The sequence below is a fragment of the Pantherophis guttatus genome, chromosome 1, assembly GCF_059756535.1.
Source record: "Pantherophis guttatus breed Tessera chromosome 1, ASM5975653v1, whole genome shotgun sequence".
Classification (NCBI taxonomy): Eukaryota; Metazoa; Chordata; class Lepidosauria; order Squamata; family Colubridae; genus Pantherophis; species Pantherophis guttatus.
In genome coordinates this window covers 60,253,556-60,276,502 of record NC_142063.1, presented here as the reverse complement: position 1 = coordinate 60,276,502, position 22,947 = coordinate 60,253,556, and the positions used below count along the sequence as shown (strand labels likewise).

General features: G+C 34.0%; 1 protein-coding gene across 1 annotated transcript in view; it reads left to right on the top strand.

Annotated features, from left to right (window-relative positions):
- The window catches only part of SCFD1 (sec1 family domain containing 1), a 45,595-nt gene that overhangs the window by 14,375 nt on the left and 8,273 nt on the right, over positions 1–22,947 (top strand). Inside the window, exons 9-19 of the mRNA XM_034417960.2 lie at positions 2,201–2,286; positions 2,648–2,747; positions 5,343–5,482; positions 5,663–5,753; positions 8,290–8,363; positions 9,162–9,243; positions 16,687–16,783; positions 17,704–17,774; positions 19,901–19,980; positions 21,596–21,658; positions 22,504–22,579. Of these exons, the coding sequence (XP_034273851.2) occupies positions 2,201–2,286; positions 2,648–2,747; positions 5,343–5,482; positions 5,663–5,753; positions 8,290–8,363; positions 9,162–9,243; positions 16,687–16,783; positions 17,704–17,774; positions 19,901–19,980; positions 21,596–21,658; positions 22,504–22,579 (960 nt within the window). The remainder of the gene's footprint in view (positions 1–2,200; positions 2,287–2,647; positions 2,748–5,342; positions 5,483–5,662; positions 5,754–8,289; positions 8,364–9,161; positions 9,244–16,686; positions 16,784–17,703; positions 17,775–19,900; positions 19,981–21,595; positions 21,659–22,503; positions 22,580–22,947) is intronic.

Here is a 22,947-nt window from a genome sequence, read left to right as displayed (position 1 = left end):
TCCAATAAACATGTGGCAGCGTTAAGCTTGTAAACATTGTAGGTGCTTTAATATAAAATGTAGAATGGATTTTATACAGTAGTTACTGTAGTTTCTGTAACTTGCAAAAACAATTTTTATCCCTTTTCAAGTGCCCAATCAAACCTTTGATTTTCTTGTACCAACTTTTGGACTAACATTAGTAGGTCTTATTTACTGACTGCACATATTGTTCTATTAAAGTGTGGACAAATGCTAACAACATATAAATATTAACAAACTATTCATTTTATACTTAGTTTTTATACTCATTTTTATACTCACCTAGTCTTATAATAGGCCAATGGTATTTTTATTTGTATATTTGACTTGAATTGCAGAAGAGATTTGGCATTTGCTTGATGGTAAATTCACATGGATGGATGTATCAAGTCAAGCATATTTGAAGAATTTCCCAATTCATCTTATTCAATCAAATCTTAAACTTGCTTTGATGCAAAATAAATAGATTTTAGGATTATATACTTTTCTTTCCAATCTCATCTGGTACTATCAGATTTTCTTCTATTTTCAGTTAATTGTTTTTAATTCTTCTATCAAACTTATACATAATTTAAAATTCTGGCTTGTTCAAATACTAGAGATAACAACATAACTATTTTATTTTATTTCCCACTGTTCACTCATTTCTGATTCTTGGAGACTGACCTGGACAAATCTCTACAGTTTTCTTGGCAAGATTTTTTTCAGAAGTGTTTGCCATTGCCTCCTTCCTTGGGCTGTGAGAGAGTAACTAACCAAAGATAATCTTGCTGGCTTTGTGCTAAAGTGAGACTAGATCTCAAGGTCTCCTGGTTTCTAACCTGATGCTTTTAACCACTACACCAGACTTACTGTCATATCTATTTTAACTTTCATCAAACAAACCAACTTTATATTCGTTCCTTTTGCTTCTAACTATCTTGATCTTTAGTACCTCCAAATAGTGTCTTAGAACTTGATTTCTTTTCATTTTTATTTTGTTCCTTCTCATAAAATTTTTCAAAGCCTCTTTTGTAAAGCCATTGTAAGGAAATTATCCAGGTCACTCTCTATTCGTATATACCTTTTGATTTTTAAGATATTAGCCGCTTACTTTTGTATGTCCAGTGTAACTCCATTTTACATGTTATTCTGGTAGCCTGTCATTTTTAAATCCACTTTCAAATCAATCTCAATCATGTCAGTAAAACTGATTCCTCTTTCATTACAAACATTTTCTAAACACAGTCTATCTGTAGAGGCAGACATTCTTGGAATTAACTTCTGGGTCCATTGTTCACAAATATCCTTTAGTATATCCAATATTAAAGTATTTTGTGCCATTCTGTATTAATAAATCAAATTTAAGTGTTTGTCACCTTTAATTGTAATCTTAGTTCTTTATGGTTCTCTATAGTGTCCAAAATTTAAAGTTCTCATTTTTTTCTAAGAATTCCAAACACCATTTTTCCTTGGGAAAGATTCTTATTAATCTTACTTCAAATTTATCTAGACCCTTAGTCCATTGTAACTTTCTAAAATCAAAGTTTTAATCACCCTTTTGTTGTTTATTCAACAAACATTAGTCTGTAAACTTGTATTTAAAACTGATTTTGTTAAGGATTGAAGGAAACTCACCCAGTGTTGTCAAACTAGTGTATCCAAACGTTCCTAATAGCTGAAAAGCAGTTAATAAGCAGTTTCCAAAAGTTATTAGAAAAGAAGTCTGCAAACCCAAAGAAACAGACTACGGTTTGAGCAAGACAGCTATTTTGTTCATCTCCCAGAGTTCTAAACCCACTGGGGACTGCTGTCTAAAGCACTTGTGAGCCACTTTCTTATCCAGAGAAGAATTATGATGAGCCAGTCTACTTGCCAGCTCTTCATTCTGCCACAGTTGTCAGCTTCACTTTTTGCAGAGCTGTCTTCAGTTCACCATTTTTTCACCACAACTCAGTCACAAAGAAAAGATTCTGAAATGATACCAGATTGCTCTGGAGAAAACAATGTTTTCAGTTGAGGGATCTATTGTTAATAGTATCTAGAAAAATAGGAATGATATGAATGGTTTTGGATATGTTTTATTAATTATTGAGAAATTCATGACCCATCTTCCTAATTATTTTCTCTTCCTCTTCCCTCTCCCCCCCATATAGCACCAACTTTATAGGTTTTTGAAAATTGTATTTTGTTTCCATAGAAATTGGATAAGAAACTCCGAGAGAACCTTAGAGATGCCAGAAATAGCCTTTTCACCGGCGACACACTTGGGGCTGGGCAATTTAGGTAACATTTTCACTTTTAAGCAATATTTTTTTTTAAAAAAAGATTATTTGATTAGTGCTTTGTAGAATTAAAGTATGTCGCTGCTTCTCCATAATTTACTTATTGTTGTAACAAATGCAATATTTAAAAATGTTTCTTGAAGAAAATCGATGATTTAAGAAGATTGTTTTAGACAGACTCTTGTTAGCTTTTAATGTAATTTTATACACAAACGTTTCATTTTATTAAAAACCTCTATATTCAATGGAACAGTGCTTCATGTTCATTATAACTCCTACAGTGTTCCAATACAGTTGTAATCATTAGAATTTTCTAAGTATACAGATAGCAATAGAGATTCTAAACAGATATCTTTTTATAGTTTTCAGAGACCTCTTTTAGTACTTGTTGACAGAAATATAGATTTGGCAACTCCTCTACATCATACTTGGACCTACCAAGCCTTAGTACATGATGTACTGGTAAGTACTATGTGTATTATCTTTTTTTTTCTTTTTACTCCCACCTTCATAGTACAAAAGTATAATGCAATGCATGCACGTCACCGACTATTCTTACTTGACACCAATAACTTAAAAATCAGTTTCTTTCCAAATAGCTGATATCCCAAGAGATATGCAAATTTATCAGTTAATGCCAGCTTTACTTTTGCTAGTGATGGCTAACCTTTTCGGCGCCGAGTGCCGAAAGCGCGTGTGCGCACACCCATAATGCAATGCATGCACAACACTCCCAGCGTGCCCCACTCCCTTCCTCCATGCATGCACGCGCGACACCCCCATGTGCACCCCAAGCCCCGTGCGTGCACGTCTCCTGCATGAGCCCCTGCGCATGCACGGCAGAGATCTGAAAACAAGCTGGCCAGTGGGAGGCGTGCGCATATGTGTGGCAGAGCTGAGCTGGGTGACAGCTCGTGTGCCCGCAGAGAGGTCTCTGCAGCTCTGCGTGCCATAGGTTTGCCATCACAGCTATATAGACTTAGGAATGTAAGTAATCCAAGGTGTCTTGTATAGTTTTGCTACATATGGTATGATTTATTTTGACATAATGGATTACCCAGATTTTGGCTGAGCTTGGTCACCAGCCATTACTTTTAGTTAGTGAAATTCCATTTTTCTCATTTGTTCCTGCACAATGATGAAGTGCCTGTATCAATTGCCTGGCAAGAGGATTTTATCTAAGAAAAACTGTGGAGGAACATACAGTCTGATGCCATGGGGGAGGGGAATAATCTTGCTTCCCTAATTTGCTTTCAAAACCTCTTGAAATTTTATTCTTCCAGTGGCGTATAATAGAGGTTTACTATACTAATCATCAGAATATGATAGAATAATGGTATTATGTGAGGAGAGTCACCACTGTTTCATATATATTGTTGGTATAGTAAAAGTTTACTTTCTGAATTTGGAAAGGATTGTGGAAAATGTACTGAAAATAGGACAGGCATATAAAGTAGTGGCCCCCAACCTTTGGAGCATCAAGGATTGGTTCCATGGAGAGAGGTTTTTCCATGGACCGGAGTGGGTGTGGTTTCCTGTGCTGCCTACATCACGCGAATGGGGCTTCACTTGTTTGCGCAGTCCGGTTTCTGGTATGCCATGGCCTGGTGCCAGATATAAAGAATTCATATGTCAAAACAATTGGAAAGGATTGAAAAAATGGTTGTATCTTTGATTAATAAAAGGAAATAGAAATTTAGAAGATGGATTGTGTAGGAGGTTTAGAGAAAAGGTGAACTAACTTCAAGGTACTTGCCTTTCATTGCTTAAAATTGGTTAAACTACTTTAAATAAAATTACTGCCAGTCCCAAATAATGTCAATGAAATTTCTTTTAAATGATGCTGTTCTGTCTAAAATGCTATCTCATAGATTGTGTCCTACCAAAATATAAAACATATTTTACTTGTTAATATGTATTTTGCCTGTTATTTAGATTTTTCTGAAGTATGTTCATAAAATATATTTTAATCTCTTCAGTATTTATTTATTTCTCAAAGCTACACATTAAATATTAAAATATCATTAATCACCACAAGATGGTGTAGGTGTTGCATATTAATAACTTCAATGGAAAAGTAGTTTTTCATAGTTATGAATGTGATCCAATAAAAAAATCTAAAATGTGCAATTTTATAGAAAGAATTGTTCCAAGCAACTGAATTAAATTTATAATCAAGAAAGATACAAAGTTTTTCATTGTATTAATTACTTGACTTGTCACAATAAATACATATTTTGTAGTCTATATAATTGGCTTCATGGAGATGCATAAACTTTTTTAATAGGTTAAATTAAATTCAGGATAAGGTTTGTATTCTAAATACTAAATTATTTTTTACATTGACCCATATTCCCATGGCATAGTCCACAGTTCTTCTAAAGAAGGGATTATGTGCAATTTCCATGAAGAACTATATGGTATTCTACCAGCTGTTATCATTTACAAGCCAACTCCATATACTTTGCAGCATTCATATAAGATTGAGTAATGCTTAGTGGAAAAACAGCTGGTAAGAATTAAAATTAATATTTTAAATTTGTATCATTCTATGGTGAATCATCTTCCAGGGTTATTGAGCTTTATGACCTGGCTACTAAGTATGAAAAAAATGATCAAACCAATTGTCATTTAGAGCACTTGTATAATATGAATCATCAGTTTTAGTACTAATGAACATTGGTGTAATACTATACCAATGGGAAAAAAATCTTTGTTCCAGGCTATAAAATAGACTAACAGAAATATTGCATAACTTTCAGAATTATTCAGAATTTACTCAGAAATACTGAATAATTAGTAACTCAAAATTAATTAATTTTGAAACCATGTGCATATATTAAACAGAAAAAAATACATGTTCTTATTTGTATATAATATGTACAGAGAAATTTAAAAGAAAAATTCAAATATTATCTTTAATTGGAAAACTGTCTTTATTTACAGGAGCAAAACTTCAAATATCAGTTTGATGTTTTTATTAACTTATTTTGAATTTAAAATGGTCTATTGAAATACTAGGTAATAGGCAATAATCTCTAAAGTAATCTTTTCTAGGATTTTCATTTGAACAGAGTTGTTTTGGAAGAATCTTCAGGAATGGAAAATTCTGTAGCAGGTGCTAGACCAAAGAAAAAAAATAAAAAAACATATGATTTAACTGCAGCTGATAAATTTTGGCAGAAACATAAAGGAAGGTAAGCGGAGTATTTTATATCACCAGTTCACTATTTATGCTTCAATTTATATTACTGTTTTCTCAGTAAGTTAAACAAAGCATAAAATGTAGTATGAAGAAAGCTATAAGTAACATTTTAAAAAGGTATGTTTAAAATACAGATTATAAATTAAAAAATAGTTTACACAATATTTATTAGTCCTTTTCCAGAGGTAGCAGAGTCTGTCCAGGAAGAGTTAGAATCCTACAGAACTCAAGAGGATGAAGTGAAGCGGCTTAAAAGTATAATGGTAAGATTTATTGATATAATAAAAATAACCTTTTGGGACTTCATAGGGTTCTTTAAATATATTGACATTTTAAAAATACGCTGGCAGTGCAATGCAGGTTAATTTAGAATTCTAAAACTAAAAAAAAAGATTTTAAATCAATTCCACAGCCTTGTAAAGAGTTTCACAATCTATATTTTATAAATAGAGGTCAAATAACTCTTGTAACTGATTACAAATGGATTACAAGTAGATATGAGAGCTAGGAATATTCTTTACTCTTCTAGGGGAGCAAAATTGAATCTTTGCATCTTCTAAGAGGAAAAACTAGAGATGAGAAAATACTACAGAAAAATAGATGAAGAAATGTATAAATTTATGTTTATTTATGTCTCAATCAGCCAGCTTTGCCTGCTTCTGTATATGTAAAATAATATAGAATATTATTCTATATTATGACTAAGTTTATTTATATCCATAGTAATTTGAAACAGGTAACATGAAGATTTCAGCTAAACTGTCTGCTAGGGTAGAACAATCACATTTTACACCTAAAGCCCTTTTGAAGGCAGTCTTCCACATAAATGAAAAAAGAAACCTGATTCCAGAGTTTAAGATGATATAGTCTAAGATTGAAAAATGCTAATTTTCTCCTTTCTTTGGAATCTTGCCAAATTTTGAATTTAACTCTTGGTTTATTTCCCATTCCATAATAAATATGTTGATTGTTCTTTGCCAGACCTGCAAGTTTTTATCTGACATTGGAATCAATGTCATTTGAAATAGAAAATTGATCTTGGGTAATATATCCTAAATCCTAACTAGGAAAATTTTCTTTTAATATCTTGTTTCATTTATTTCCATATATATTTTTAAAATATATTACATCATGTCAAGTAGAATCATATCTTTCACTGAATTTCTTGCTATATCTGTTTCTTAACAAAATCCTCTTCATTAAAAGTTACATTCCTTGTTGTTTTTTTAGTTTTCATTAAATTTATATCCAGAAAGGCAGACAAAATCTTTAATTACTCCACTGTGGCATGGAGTATAATTACCCTCTCTAATTATGCTGTACCCTCTGTATAGCAGTAGTGTGTGTGTGTGTGTGTGTGTGTACACACACACACACACCATTAAAACCAATTAAAAACAAAAATTACAGTGACAAAAAAGATTGGGGGTATGCTGCCTAAGCACTCAGTGCAACCATTTAATGGACTCCACACTTCCATGGGATCCCCAAGCCCAATGGCACATCCAAGTTTTGAGGCCTTTCCTGAAGGCCAGCAGGATTGGGGCCAATCTAACCTATACATGGTTTCCCCTCTGCTGTACCTCCAGTTTCCTTCCTTGTTCTATGAAGTTCATTATCTGTTCCGTCGTGAACAGTTGGTTTGTTTTATTTGTATCCTGCCTTTATTAGTCTACAAATAACTCAAGGAAGTGAACATAACCAACTCAAGGGAGAGAGCATATCCAATAGTTAGGATGTCATATAAAGAGGAAACCTCTGTGGTTGTCATTACAGTAGTCCGCCTGGACTACTGTAATGCTCTCTACATGGGGCTCCCCTTGAAAAGCGCCCGGAGGCTCCAATTTGTCCAGAATGCGGCCATGCGGCTGATTATGGGAGCGTCATGGCCCTCCCATGTAACACCTCTCCTGCGCGAGCTGCACTGGCTTCTGGTGGTCTTTCGGGTGCGATTCAAGGTGTTGGTTACCACCTTTAGAGAGCTCCATGGCTTAGGACCTGGATATCTATGAGACCTCCTTCTGCCGCCGAGAGCCTCCCACCAGCCAGTACGCTCCCACAGAGAGGGGCTCCTCAGGGTGCCGTCGGTCAAACAATGTCGACTGGTGGCTCCCAGGGGGAGAGCTTTCTCTGTGGGAGCACCTGCCCTCTGGAACGAGCTCCCCCCAGAGATATGGACGATCCTGGACTTACGAACTTTTCTCCGGGCTCTAAAGACTTTCTTATTTCACCAAGCTGGGCTGGCCTAATTTTTAAATTTTTTAAATTGTTTAATTTTAATCTGAATTTTAATGGGGTATTTAAACTGTTGGGCCAAATTATTTAATTTATTTTAAATTGCTTTTAAATTTTGTATTTTGTGTTTTTACCTTTGGCTGTTCACCGCCCTGAGTCCTTCGGGAGAAGGGCGGTATATAAATTTAAAAATAAATAAAAATAAATAAAATGATGGCTATTCTTTTTGCTTCCAGATAACTTTCAATGGAAATAGGATTTTCCATCTGTATCTAATCCATCATTGCCCTGCCTCTCATGATATGTTAATGTCATATAACATGGATTTCTTATTGTATGTCTAAAACATTTATTCAGAGAATCATTTTTCTGATAAGCTGCAAGTCAGATCTACAATAAGTTGTGTGCATATAATCAGTAAGATCTTTCTGAATTGCTTTAACTGCCTCTTCTTCAAAGTTCTGTAAAACGAGAATTCCATTCTGTGTAAATTAAATGCCCCATTTAGTTTTTAAGCATAGACATATGAATAAAAATAAATAAAAATACAATTTTTCTTCTTAGGGGCTGGAAGGTGAAGATGAAGGAGCAATAAGTATGCTGTCTGATAATACAGCTAAACTAACTTCAGCTGTTAGGTAATTATGAAACACTTTTAATGGGCAAGAAGTTCACAATTTAATCAGTTTCCTTCTTTATTCTGATATTAGACTATATTTCATACTAAGTGCAATGCTCTTCTTTAAATATTTCATCAAATATTAAAGTAGTATAATAATGTAAAACCATATATTCCAAATCTACATTTTGGGAAAAGTAGGAGCTCTTTAAGTATTGAAAACAATTTTATGGATTATTATGTGTTACAAAAGTAATTTTAATTCCTGTACTGTAACCTCATTTGACTTAATGGACATACTAAGTTATTAGGAAGGATTTGAATCATGAACTGTTTTATGACCACCAATCAGAAATATGATGAGGTAGAATAGCTAGTTTACAACAAAACTGGACAGTTGTGTTATCTGCAAACTCATACTAGTAAAAAAAGAGGGTGTCAAAACCAGATGTGTTATCTGCAAAATCATACTAGTAAACGAAGAGGGTGTCAAAGTCTTAAGATTTCAGAGCATATAGAGAAAGATCTGGACAGTATATTATCCAGGTTCATATTTTCTTCTTGTGCAGTACATTCTATGGCTAGCAAATAAGGACAAAACAGGATCTAAATATTATTTAGTTCAGAATACTTTTAATATTTTCCTGAGGCCCAGTTCTGAGATGCACCTTCATGGATTCTTCCTTTCTCTGCTTTTATTTGATACATTTGTACTATATGAGATTGATTCCCAAATTGTGTGTTTGTGTATACAATACTAATTATGTTATTAAAATACAATAAACAGACAAGTTAATTTGAATGAAATCTTTTTCAGCTCTCTTCCAGAGCTTCTAGAAAAGAAAAGACTCATAGATCTTCATACAAATGTAGCAACAGCCGTTCTGGAACATATAAAGGTATAAAACATTGCCATTTAAAAGTTTATCAGATATAATTATTATAGTTATAATTATTATAGTTAATCAATCCTTTTAATTGAGTATATTAAAAGGAATGTTCAGCCATATGTTTTATTCCTTTCAAAAATAATATGCAACAAAAAACACAGAGAGATACTGTGTACTATGAAATTTGATTCCAAGTTTTAGCTGTGACTGAATCAACGCAGAGGAAATGGCGAGGACAGAGTTTTTTGGCAAGAGAGTATGCAGCAGTAGTTATAATGAACAATTGTTTGCATTATGTTTCTCTTATATGTAATGGTTTGAACTTAATTGGCACTCTGCAAGATAGCTTACATTCATCAGATAATAAAAGGCTTTGATTTTCAGCCATTACTAATTTTCACTATTTAGTTTTCTTGAGTCTTCTCTCCCAGATCTATTTTATAAAATTAGGCTACCATTTAGATCAGTATTGATTTATACTTTATTATCATTTTGGGGCATTTGTAGAGCAGAAAAGGATTTTTTTTAAAAAAAAAAACTTCAATAAAATGAAATTACATTAACAGAATGTAATAAAATTACATTCTGCTAATGTGCTTAGTAAAATAGCCCCATTTCCTAGTTACCGCAACTTTAATCTGCTCATCGTGGTTTTTGAACTTTTAACAATTGTTTGAGTCCCAAGAGTTCCTGTGGGACTTAGACCCTTTTTTTCTTTCTCTGGATAAAATAATCATTTAAAAAGGAAAGAGTCTCAGAGGGATACAATAGTACCATGTTGAAGAGTACTTGACATGGTTTAAAGCAGGGGTCCCCAAATCCCAGGCCGTGAACTGGCAGTGGTCCACGGCCCACCACAGCTTACCAGGAACTGATCCGTGCAAGCGAGTACTGTCCCATCCACACATACATGGGATCTAACCAGTGTGTGAAACCATGCCCCCCAGTCCAGGGAAAACCCATCATCTGTTCCCTGGCATCCAAAAAGTTGAGGGCCACTAGTTTAAAGTACAGCCAATATGTATATGCATTTCTAGCCTCCATGCTTGAAAAGTCTGATTTTGACCTCTTTCTCCAGAGCTCCAATAAATTACAAAATATTGTCTTGTGTCGTCCATGCCAAGAAGAAATAAATCCCCTTCATTCACAAGAATGCCATAATGGGTTAGATAAGTAGCATTTTAAGATTCTGTACAAATATGGTTGCTCTCAAAACAAAGTGTTCTTTTCAATCAAAGTATCCTTGTCATTTGAGATTGGGTGGCAGGATGTTTTATAATTATATTTGTTATTAAGCCAAACAAAATAGCTGGTTTTAAAGCATAGTGCGGGTTTTTTATTATTTAAAAAATGATTTGGCATAATTCAATCCCTTCATAACAGTTTAGCTTGCCTGGATTTTTCATTTCATACTCAGAAAAACAAACTTATTTTTTAATAGTCCTATATTTCTATAATTGTTTAAAATGTATGAAAACTTTCATTTATTCCAGAGGCTTTATACTCAAGCTGTTGGACTCAAGTTCTGCCGGACTGAATTTTCATTTTTGTCTGGGTTTTTTTAAAAAATAAATTTAGGCAGAATTACAGACTACTGTTTCATGCTGCTGCTGCAAAAAAAAAGAAGTTCATAAAAGAAAACTAAACAATCCAATCTTTTTTTTCTTCCATGACTTTTCTGGGTACAATCTTTTGAGAATACACACTTATTAAATAAGAATTGAATTTTGGAAATTGGTAACCAAACCAACAATTCAATTATTATAATTAAAATATAGTACTATAGATTTTTTTTAATGAGTTTGAATGAAACTTCATTATAGCCAACGACCAGAGATAAAAGTTACAACTGAAATTTTAATTAGTTTTTTGTGATGATATTGAATTTTAGAAGATTTGCGTATTATTGAGAATATTTTCCCCCCTGCATTGAATAAGTACAATCACTTTTTCTACTTTTTTGCATAAAATGTTTTTCACAATTGTCTTCGATAACTGAAGCTTAATTCACTGACAATCTGTTTCCATAGAAAGTAATGTTGAAAATAAAGTTAGTTTATTTTTTCTTCAGTGTTTTACATTGGACCGCTCTCAAAATCCAAGGCAGGATGTGGTTTGGAAATACTTCCATAGTTGACTGTCTTTTCCTCCCAAGGCATCGAAATCAGATGGCCTTACTGAATTAGATGCTTTTGACACTGCAGAGGTGGAATAAATTATTAGCATGCTTCCTTTCTGCTTCAGGAAGTTTCTTAGAGAAAAATAAGAGGAGAGAAAGGCTAGCTAACTTTCCTGTAAGTTTTTATCAGTTGAAGCCAAAATGGAGGAGAAATATTATTTTCTAGGATCCTTAATTATTATCTCATGTATCCATTATTTGCATTTCAGTAAGAGGTAGTAATTTATTTTTAATTTTTATCATTAATTTTGTAAAAGAATAATTTATTTTGGAATAGATTGGCTGCCCCTAAATCTGTATTTTAAAAAGTTCTTATACATGCACATATATACAGACATGCAAATATATATGGAAGGATGTGTCAGTGAATACATACACATCTGCATATGGCCACAGATATGCTGTCCCCCTTTATGGCCTGTTGAAAGACTGCTTGATCCAGTGAAGTCTTCTATGAATGGAAAAGAGAAACACGATTCAGAAAATGTAAAATAAGGGAACATTGCCCTTCTCCCATTTCCATCCATAGAAGCCGCTCATCATAGAATCTAGACTTTGCCTAGAGTACTATCCATACCATATATCTTTGACTTCAGAGTAATTTAATAAAGCTTTATGGAAGTGTAATTACAGTGTAATTTGTCAAGGCCAAAATAGTTGATATGCTAATTTATATTTTCTACAATGAATCTTAAATGATACTTTTGTAGTAGTTCACTTTGCGACTTATTTTCAGATTGCCTTAGATTATTTTTTAAGGCATAGCAAAAGGAATTCTGAGATTAATCACCTTTCAGAAATTCTGGCAGTTTTTTGGCATATTTCAGTGTTTAAGCAAGAAGCTGGAAAGAAACCTCAGTATTTCCCAAGATGGATTACCAAATATTTATCGGAAAAGCTTAGAAGAAGAGAAACCTTGTTTTAAGTTATTATTTAACCTAGTAAGATTTTGGCAACTCAGAAATATAATCAGAATTTAATAGATGCAAGGAAAATATCTGCTTTTATTGGAAGCATTTTTGTACTACTATTTTGGACATCTTTATTCATTTTTCTTTTCATTGGTATTTAGTATGACTTAAATATCAGAAAAAGAGCAATTGTACTTTTAGAGAGTTTCTTTTTTTTTTTCCTCCATGGGTCTCTGGTTTTTCTTTCTTTTTTTTTTTATTGAAAGAGTTTTACAAATACAAATTTTCCCCCCTTCCCCTCCCCTTTCCCTCCCTAACCCTCCCTTACCCTCCCCTCCCCCCATGGCTTCCCCAGGATGAAGTCCAAATCCAAATCATGTTATATAATACTATACCGCCCATCTACTCTACCCCCTGTGTATTATACATTTCTTGCTGACATTCTAGTATACTATCCCCTGTAAACTATACATTTCTAGACAACATTCATCTAGGAATTATCTGGTACTTCCTAGTTTAGTATTTATTCTACACATAATCTATCCATATCCTCCACTCCCTTACATAAATCTCTTGTGTCCGGTCTTTTATATATGCTGATAACTTCACCATTTCTGCGAGACTAGCCACCTTCAGAGTCCATTCTTCAATAACATCCCTTTTCCAATATAACCTAGCCTATCACCATATACCATATCAGTTTTGTTTCACCCACTTTCCCGCAGGTCCGCCATATATAATTGTTTATAAAATCGAAACAATCACATCAAATCCTCCTTCCAACAGAGTATTTAGTGTCTTTAGTTGCCATCTGCTCCCATCATTGAAAAATACTTTTATGTATAAAAACCCCCCGAGTGACTTTATATTTATGTTCGATATGATATCTTCTGCAAAGTCTTCCATCTAGATTATTAATTCCATCGACCGTGTTAGGGTGACAACCAGATCAACTGCAAGTGCCCTTGTTCCATAGTCCTCTTGCCTCACAATTATTCCCTTCAACGTACGCATAATCCATCTTTCTTGAAATGTATAATAGAAAGTTCCAATTCACTCGATTAAGGCCTTCTCCACATACTTAAACACCAGCACTGCAGGGATCTGTTTATTCTTCTCAAGATAGTCCAATAAGTCTATGATTTGCCTCACATTATCTTTCATATATCTGCCTTCTATAAGTCCTACATAAACATAAATCAGTTCTTGGATAACTGGCATTGATGTGTTGGGTAATAGTTTTACAAAAATTTTATAATCCATTTTCAAAAAAAAATATTGGTCGAAAACTTTCTAGTTTTATGGAACCTGCTTTTTTTCTTGCCTTGTGCTGGCTTAAACCTCTGCTGTTGTTGTTTTTCTGGAATTTGTTTGTATGCTGTTCGAGTTGTATGCTAGTCTTTAACTTTGCAGGACATCTGATCATGATCCAAAGCCGCTTCTCTTGTATTTTTAAGTGGTCCACCTAAAACCTTTAAAGGATGATCCAAGCGCGAGTCATCCAAAGAACCCCCTATAGTTCCTTGTATTTCCATTGGCTCCACCTCCATCTGCTTCCGCTGGACTTCAGTCTTTTGTTCAATTTGCTTTTCTTTATCTCCCTCCTGTATTCCTGACGCTGACAATATACATGGAGAGGTTGAGCCAATTTTAAAAACATTGCGATAAAATTCTTCCGCTTTTTCAACAGTATTTAATCGATATCTTTCTCCTTGATACGTCAATCTTATGCCAACTGGGACATCCCATCTATATGGAATCTGTTTTTTCCTTAGTTCGGTCACCAAAAATCCAAAATCTTTTCTGTCTTTTAACATTTTAGGGGGCAACTCTTTGTAAATCCCAATCTGCCTTCCATCCACTACATCACTACATCTCTGGGCAATTGCCTTTGCCTTGCCACCCAGGAATTCACTCTATAAATCTTGTCAATTTTAGACAAAACCTCTTCAGAGCTAACCTGTAACATCACAGCCAAAGCATCAGCACAAATCCTTCTCAAATCTCTGTTGTTTTCCTTTATCCCCCTCAGTCTTACAGCAGATTCCATAAATTTGAGCTGCATCATTGTCACTTCATTTTCAATCCTTTGCATTCTATTGTCCACATTATAAATCTTACAATCAATTTCCTTCATTTTAGAGTCTACTTCTAAATTGAATTCTTCCATTTTTTTATCAATTTGGATAATTACTTCTGAGAAGCCAGTCAGGACTGTCAAAATATCTCGTTTCATCTTATCATGCTTTTCTTGAACCAACTCCTTGATTTCCTGTTGAAATTTCTCAAACTTCTGATCCATAGCCACCTCTTGTCTCATCAGAGCCACAGTAATAAATTCCTTCAAGTCTTTAAAATTCTGGCTCTGTGTCTGCAGACTTAAAAACTGCTCTTGTGACTTATAAATAGGGGAACCGCCCCATACAGCTTTATTATCTGGCTTTAAAGCCATTCTGCCACGCAGACAAGTTCTTTTTAATAAGGAAATCTTCTCTCCCTTTTTGCCAGCATAAAATCCTCTCAGAGTTAATCAAGTCTCTAAGGGAGATGGAACATAGAAACAGTTTAAGAAAAAAAAGAAGAAACTTTTCCCTTCTCTTCTAACCAGCGCTGTTATTTTAGATACTTTGTAGCATACTGAGACAATCAGGCAAGTCCACTTTCGCTTTCAGCTTTTTTTTTTCTTTTCAAGCAGCTAAAGCCGGACGCCATTTTAAACCTTCACTCTTTCTTCATTCTTAAATCCAATCACAGGGCTAATGTATATACTTGCAGTTTTGGATTCCAGATCCAGATTTCATCCTGTTTATTTTGATAAATCCTTTAACTTTCACTAATTGGTCGCGCCGTCTGGCTCTGCAACAAGCAGAGTTCCCCCGTCGTCCGGAGCCTCGGCGAGCTGGATAGGGAGCCTCATCCTGCTTCCTCCCCAGAGGCAAAAAAAAAACACTCTGGGGACTTCGCAGGGGCTCTACCTGCTCTCGCCGGCTCTCCTCACGCTTCTTCAAAGAAGCGGAGTTTTTTCGAGCCGCTTCTCAGCTGTGGAAGCGGCTCTTTACGGGCGGAGGGGCTGGCGGTCATAAAAGACAGTCTAACGACGACAGCGGCCAGAACCGGAAGCCGGTCTCTGGTCTTTCTTGAGTATTTTCATGGTTTAATAGTAATTTCCACTAAATATAATGCAAAGTATTGCCTTTATTTTGTGAATGACATTTTATGAAGTTAAATTTAAGAAATAGAAAAAATTGTTAAGACTTCTGCATTTACCATTTACCAATATCATGTAAAGGATACTAAATCATTGTAGACTTTTTTATAGAAAGCTCTAATCTTTATTGCATTAGAAAATTAAAAATGCCTTAAGTATGAACCTCCCCCTCCTACTAAACAATTGATTTGAGATATATAATATAGTTTTACCAGACCCATTGAACAAGTTTGTTTGCAATTGGTCTGAAATGGTTGCAAACAATTAGTACTTTACCATATGTTCTGCCCATTGGCTTTGTTTTGTTTTGGGTGGCTAAACTGAGCTTCTACTTACTCACTACTTATTTATTTGTATCCCGCCTTTATTATTTTTACAAATAACTTAAAATGGCAAATATATCAAAATGCCTTCCTCTTCCTCCTATTTTTCCCACAATGACAAGCTTGTGAGCTGAGTTGAGCTGAGAGAAAATGATTGGCCCAGCTGTCTTTCATAGCTAAGGTGGGATTAGAACTCACAGTCTTCTGCTTTCTACAACCCTGGTGCCTTAACCACTAGACTTAATTGGAAATAGTTTTAAGTTTATTTTCAGATGATTTGGCTGTAATGATTTGATGTAGACCATTTCTGGATAGGCAGAGAGTTATCCTCTGCTTAAAACCTTGTGGTTTTTTTAATCTAATAATTTAATCAGTAAACAATATTATTAAATATTTTTAAAGTATATAATATAAAATAGTAAGGAAAGATTTTGTGCTGCAGGTGCTTTGAAGGCAAGGGTTATAGCAACTGAATCTGATTAACCCCCAGATGAACGATCTGTAAATCCTTTGAGTTTGAGGTATCATGGAAGAAAAATATAATAGTTTGTATATTCTATGTATTTTCTGTATTCTATGAAAATACATATTATTCATACGTATATGTATTATATGTATTTACTATACAGATGTATTCATATGTATACATGTTATATATATTTACATATATTGTATATATTCTATGAACCTTACTATGCAATTGTTTTTAGTTTTTTACTATGGAAAAATGTATTAAAAATATGGAAACATTTCTTACTTTCTAATAGAAATGGGTGTGTGGCTATGTGCGTATACAAAAACACTTTCCAATGGCAACTTCTTTTCATTCAGACTCGGAAACTAGACGTGTATTTTGAATATGAAGAAAAAATTATGAGCAAGTCCACATTGGATAAATCACTTTTGGATATGATTTCTGATCCTGATGGTAAGTGTATAATTTGGATTTATTGCAAAGTTCCTTTCTGTTAATTAATGTTCTAAAGATGAATTAATTAACTTGCTCGTATAGCAATAAGAACCTCTACCTAAAAACTTGAAAAACTACTGTCACTGGTGAAATAGCAGAGCCAGAAGAACCAAAGGTCTTGTACTATATAAAGCAGATATAAACTTTACTATAAGTAAAGTTATAGACTGTTGTTTGTAACCTACTATATGTATTTCCAATCTTGACTATTACATTAAAAAAATCTTCTGGTTAATAACTCCTTTAGCTTCCCTTTGAACAGAGGAATCTCATTAATTTTGTTTAAGACATTAGAGGACTCAGTTTGGTGCTAAAAGTCAGCATTTATAACTTGTACAAATTGTTTATTTTAAGAGATGTAATACGTTTGGGGGTAATGGTCTGTTGCTTTCTAGCAAACAGGTTTGTGTATTGATCAAAAGTACAACCAGTTATATTCTCAATAGAAATAAATGATACCTAGTAGCCATGCCACTACATATCCCTGGTGACCCTAGTGTTTCCCATTGTTTTTCCTGTTATCCATTTTGCTATATGAATAGGCTTTTTTTCAATTAGTGTTACTACACACACACAGAGAGAGAGAGAGAGTTGCTCCATCCATTATACAAATTGAGGGATAGTATTATCTCCACTCTGAAGCAAATATCTCAGGAGAATCATAGATGGAGTGGGTTCAAGATGAGCAAATGCTGAATAAGTAGTTATCAAATTGATTCTTGTTCTATGTCATGACTGCTAATTTGTCAGTACATTTCCTGCCGTAAATGCCAAAAGTGAAGTGGTAAACTTTTTATTATGATGATTTTTTAGTGAAATGTATTTTATAATAATTTAAAGAAAGATTTTTTTAAAAAGCAAACCTTTTTTCTGAACAGCGGGAACTGCAGAAGACAAGATGCGACTCTTTCTTATCTATTTCATAAGTTCTGTACAGTTACCTTCTGAGGTATGTTTAAAGCAAACATCTACATATAGATAATCCTAATATTTTTGTCAGTAACATAGGTGAATTTATAGTTTAGTTTTTTGGGTCAATAACATTAAGTAATTTCCTGTTGCACTCTAAATACTTTGTTTCAAACCTATGAACAATGGAAAAGTACATAGATCCAGGCAGACATAATGAATCGTTTATGTGTTGCATTAAACTTTTCTTTTTAATTTGTTGAATAAAAATATGTGTTCAGGTTTAGGCTTATATCTATCCATTATGATAGAATTCACATAATATGCTATGTCATAGCCAAATAGGCCACACAGTGATTTAGCAATATGTAAACTATTTTACTTTTTATTATGTTTTGTATATGTATGTGTTTTATTCCATGGCTGTTCACCACCCTGAGTCCTTCGGGAGTAGGGCGGTATAGAAATTCAATAAATAATAAAATAATAATAATAATGTGAATATGTTTAAAAGATCAAAATATTCTGTGGATATCAGGGAACACAAGAAAGGTTTTTATGTCAGCAAAAAAGCTGTAGAGGTTAACCACAAAAGTAGCTTTTCTGAGCATCTTTAAGCAACAAAAATCCCATTGAACTTAATAGAGCTTAATGTTGTCTAATTTGTTTAGTTTATAATTTACATTATAATCACATTTGAAATATTAATACTAATAAAAATCCCAAGTGATTAATTGTTTGATTATAGGCCATCAAGGTACAATTTTCTCCATGACAATCTATCCCAGTCTAACCTGGTTTTTCAGGTCCTCCAAAGGCAAGAGGTTAAATCAGTATAAATACAATTTGCTTGGTATACATAGAAGTTCAGTAAACAAAGAAATACAAAGGATAGTGTTTACATACCTCAAACTCAAAATTTTTTACAGATACCACTCATTTAACAATAGTAAATAGGGCTGAAATTTCTATCACTAAGTGATGTCATAAAATACTCTAGTTTTTACTTGAGGAAAGCTTTTTAAAAACCCTTTTTTCCTGTACTAAATAAATAAAAACAAATCTGAGTTTTATAAACAGATATACTATTTAAGGATATACTATTTACACTTTTAAGGGACACGTTAGCTCAGTGGCTAAGACGCTGAACTTGTCAATCAGAAGGTCTGTAGTTCAGCGGTTCGAATCCCTACGCCACGTAATGGAGTGAGCTCCCGTTACTTGTCCCAAACTGCCAACCTAGCAGTTTGAAAGCACATAAAAAATGCAAGTAGAAAAATAGGGACCACTTTGATGGGAAGGTAACAGCGCTCCATGCACCTTTGGCATTTAGTCATGCTGGCCACATGACTACAGAGATGTCTTTGGAAAAAGCGCTGGCTCTTCGGCTTAGAAATGGAAATGAGCACTGCCCCTAGAGTCGGAAACGACTAGCACGCAGAACCTTTACCTTTACCTTATTTACACTTTACAGATTTACTATTTAAGGAAAACAATACCAACATATAACATGTTAAAATTATCTATTATAGTTACCTATATTTGTTAAATGAGTGCTACCTGTAATATTTTCTGACTTTGAGGTCTGTAAATACTATCCTTCGTATTTCTTCATTACCAAACTTCTATATTGTACCAATCAAATTGTATTTACAGTGATTTAAGCTCTTGCCTTTGGAGGAACTGAAATGTAAATATATCTTAATCCTCAAAATTTGAATTTGGGAAAGTTGATTTATATTATAATCAATCTGATGTTCCTCATATATTTTGACTAACTTTCTTCACATTCAGCCAGCATGGCAACTAGTCTGATATGATGAGATTGTCATGGCCCATCACACATACTAAAATGCTTAGTAAAATAATTTCATTTTATAGGAGTGCTTCCTTTCATTTTCTCAAATAGACTCTTCTTCAAAAAGAAACAAAAGTAACTGCTTTCAATCATTTTTTGCAGTGATCTTGTTTTCTTAATTAGCAATTTCACAGCAGTGGTTGGTGGGGGGGGGGGGCTAATACATTTGCCTTTATGTGTAAAAGCTCATTCTTTTTATATTTATATATATTTGGAAGATGAATATTAGCTTATTTCCTGTCATACTAATGTATTTCTTATTAATAAATTTTAAATGTCACAAATTTCAAATGTCCATTTCATTCCAGGCAGATTTGGAACAGTACAAAAAAGCACTAACTGATGCTGGATGTAACCTTAATCCTTTAAACTACATTAAACAATGGAAGTAAGTAACTTTTGCTTTCATAATATAAGAAAGTAGTATGCTGCTAAAATTTAGATCAGAATTTTGCTTCAGATTGAACCTAGAATCCATCCAGGACTGTAAGGAGAGGTATTTTGACCCCAAAGTGGAGTATACAGGTAGTCCTCAACTTAAAACTGCAATTGAGCCGAAAATTTCTGTCGCTAAGTGAAACAGTTGCTAATTGACTTGACCCATTTTGCAAACTTTCTTGGCACAGTTGTTAAGTTAATCACTGCAGTTGTTAAGTTAATAACACGGTTGTTGAATCTGGCTTCCCTATTGACCCTTCTTGTCAGAAGGTTACAAAAGATATCACATGACCCCGGGACAGTGCAACTGTCATAAATACATGCCAGTTGCCAAGCATTCAAATTTTAATTACATGACCATAGGGAGGCTACAATGCTTCTAAGTATGAAAGACGGTCATAAGTCATTTTTCTCAGTGCCATTGTAATATTAAATAGTCACCATTTGTAAGAGGACTACCAATAAGAGGAGAGGAAGGAGGATAGGTTGTGAAACATGGGCTGCAATATTCAGATGCAAACTCTGCCTCTGTTGTTCTTTCACGCAACTTCACAGCACAAGTATGAGAACAACTTGTACCATGACGTCACAACATATATTTCATTCAGGCATCACTGTTGTTAGAATAACCACCTATGGTTTCGTTGCCATATGTTCATAGTTCTCAAAATAAGAGCAGTAACTGCTTTTGGCTGTTAGGAAAAGACTTAACAGAGTGTAATGAATGAACAGTTTAATTCTTTATTCACATTGTTTATAAAATTTATAAAATTATGTTCATATATGCAAGACTTCGGAAATGTTTCTTATCCTTGCTAGAACTCTTCCCTTCCTCCCCATATCATGGTGCATGCTTGCCTGAAGTGTTACCCAATTCTGTGGAGCAACATACATGGAAAAAGATACAATCAATAGTAATACTCTTCTTTGCATAAATATAAGTTCGTCTCATCCACAGCTACCTATATTCTCACACAGCTTGCATTTCTCTTCTTGCCATTTCCCATCTACCATTGTATTTGCTAAAGATTCAGGTGTTTTGCTAGCCTTCATATCCAGTAGGATATCAATAATATTTGGCTCCTCGTCTACTTCATTTATTGGGGCATGTGTGGAACAGATGAGCTGCATTATTATTGGAGCATATTTTTACTCAGCCGCAAATAAGAACAATAAGCTTTTTCAAATCTTCCCAGCTGTATATGTAATAATATATCTGTGATCGAACAAGTGATTTCCAGATAGAATGTGGAGTCATATTTGAACAAAAATGGTTTGACTGCCATTTTCTTTACCTGAAATAGGGAAACTCTGTTCCACATAAATAAATTCATCTGCCAAGTGTATTATTGCAGGAACTCTCCCTTTATTATTTCAGTAATATGTATTATAGTTTTATAGTGTGTTTGTGTGATTAGTTATGATAGTACTGTCATTTATGTTAAAGGAGCAATTTTATCCTCAAAATGACTAGGAAGTGTTTTGTTAATGAACAATTTATTCATCATCATTTGCTGAAAACCAAACAGGTATATAATTTTATTTTATTTTTTTACATTTTGCAGAGCTTTTGCCAAGATGGCTTCAGGTCCAGCTATGTATGGAAATAGTGCAGCCAAGTCATTGGGGTGAGTTCCAAATGTGTTTTGTTGCTTTTGGCATCCTATGTTGTAGTTTCAGTCTAAAACATTCTCCACACAGGTTAAATAAGAAAAAATGCAATAAAACAATGGAAAGAAGCTGACTGATATTCTTATATCCATGCTTGGGTAATATAAACTATTAATATGATTGCCATACCACTGGACTACTTTAAGACATTCTACATGTGTTTGGAAACAAATTGGGTGCAGCAAATTTCTGGAATGCAGAGCCAAGCTCCTAGCAGGACCGTCCTTCCACTGCAAAATAAACCTAAAGTGACCACACTGCTTACCAGTATACTTCCAGGCCCATTTCAAAGAGCTGGTTGCCATCTATAAAATCCTAATTGGTATAGCACTGGGATACATTAGATACCACCTTGCCAACATTAAATTAGCCCATCCAGTCTAAACCTCTTAAGCAGATCTGCTGAGAACCCTGTATGGTAAGAGTGAGCTATGCAGCAGGCCTTCTCTGTAGCAGCCCCCTATTTTGAAACGGTCTTTCCTCTGAAACAGGGAAATTCTCAAATTCCCTATTAGAATTTTCTAAGTTGGTGAAAACAGGATTTTTCAATTTGTCTTTGACTCAAGTTGATGGTGGATGTTCATCTTGGATATGCATTGATGCTACTGTTTTTCATTATTTTGTTACTGGCATGCTGTTTTATTTTTATCTGTTAATTGCTCAGTTGATTGGGACAATTTAAAAATATTGCCAAATCAATTAAAAATATATATATATATTGACATGCAGACTCGGTACTAAAGGTCTGTTACTTAAGTATGTGGACACAAATCAAATCTTTATGATGTGCATTTTGTTTCAGTCTTTTCTCACGCGTTATGAATACTGGATCCCAGTTTGTGATGGAAGGAGTCAAAAATTTAGTACTAAAGCAGCAGGTATGTTTTTACGTTAAGTATATTCATTATTTTTGAATGAACATATACCCAAGACTACAGACTTTTCAGACTGGGATAAACAGGGATAAACACTTCAGCGTTTCATCAATTGCATGTGTCCCAGTTAGGCTGCAATACCTAGCATGCTTAACAAAGTGAATAGAATTATATTGGCCTATCAGAACTGAACTGAATTACCACTGTGTGGAAAGGTTCCATTTCAGTTCTGTGCTTTGTGTGACATTCTCTGGCTCTCTGAAATAATATAGATATTAATGTATGGTAATTTAATTGCACATTTTCATAAACTCATAATTCATTAAAAAAAAATTCTAGAGAAGTTTGGTTCGCTACTATTTCATCCAGCT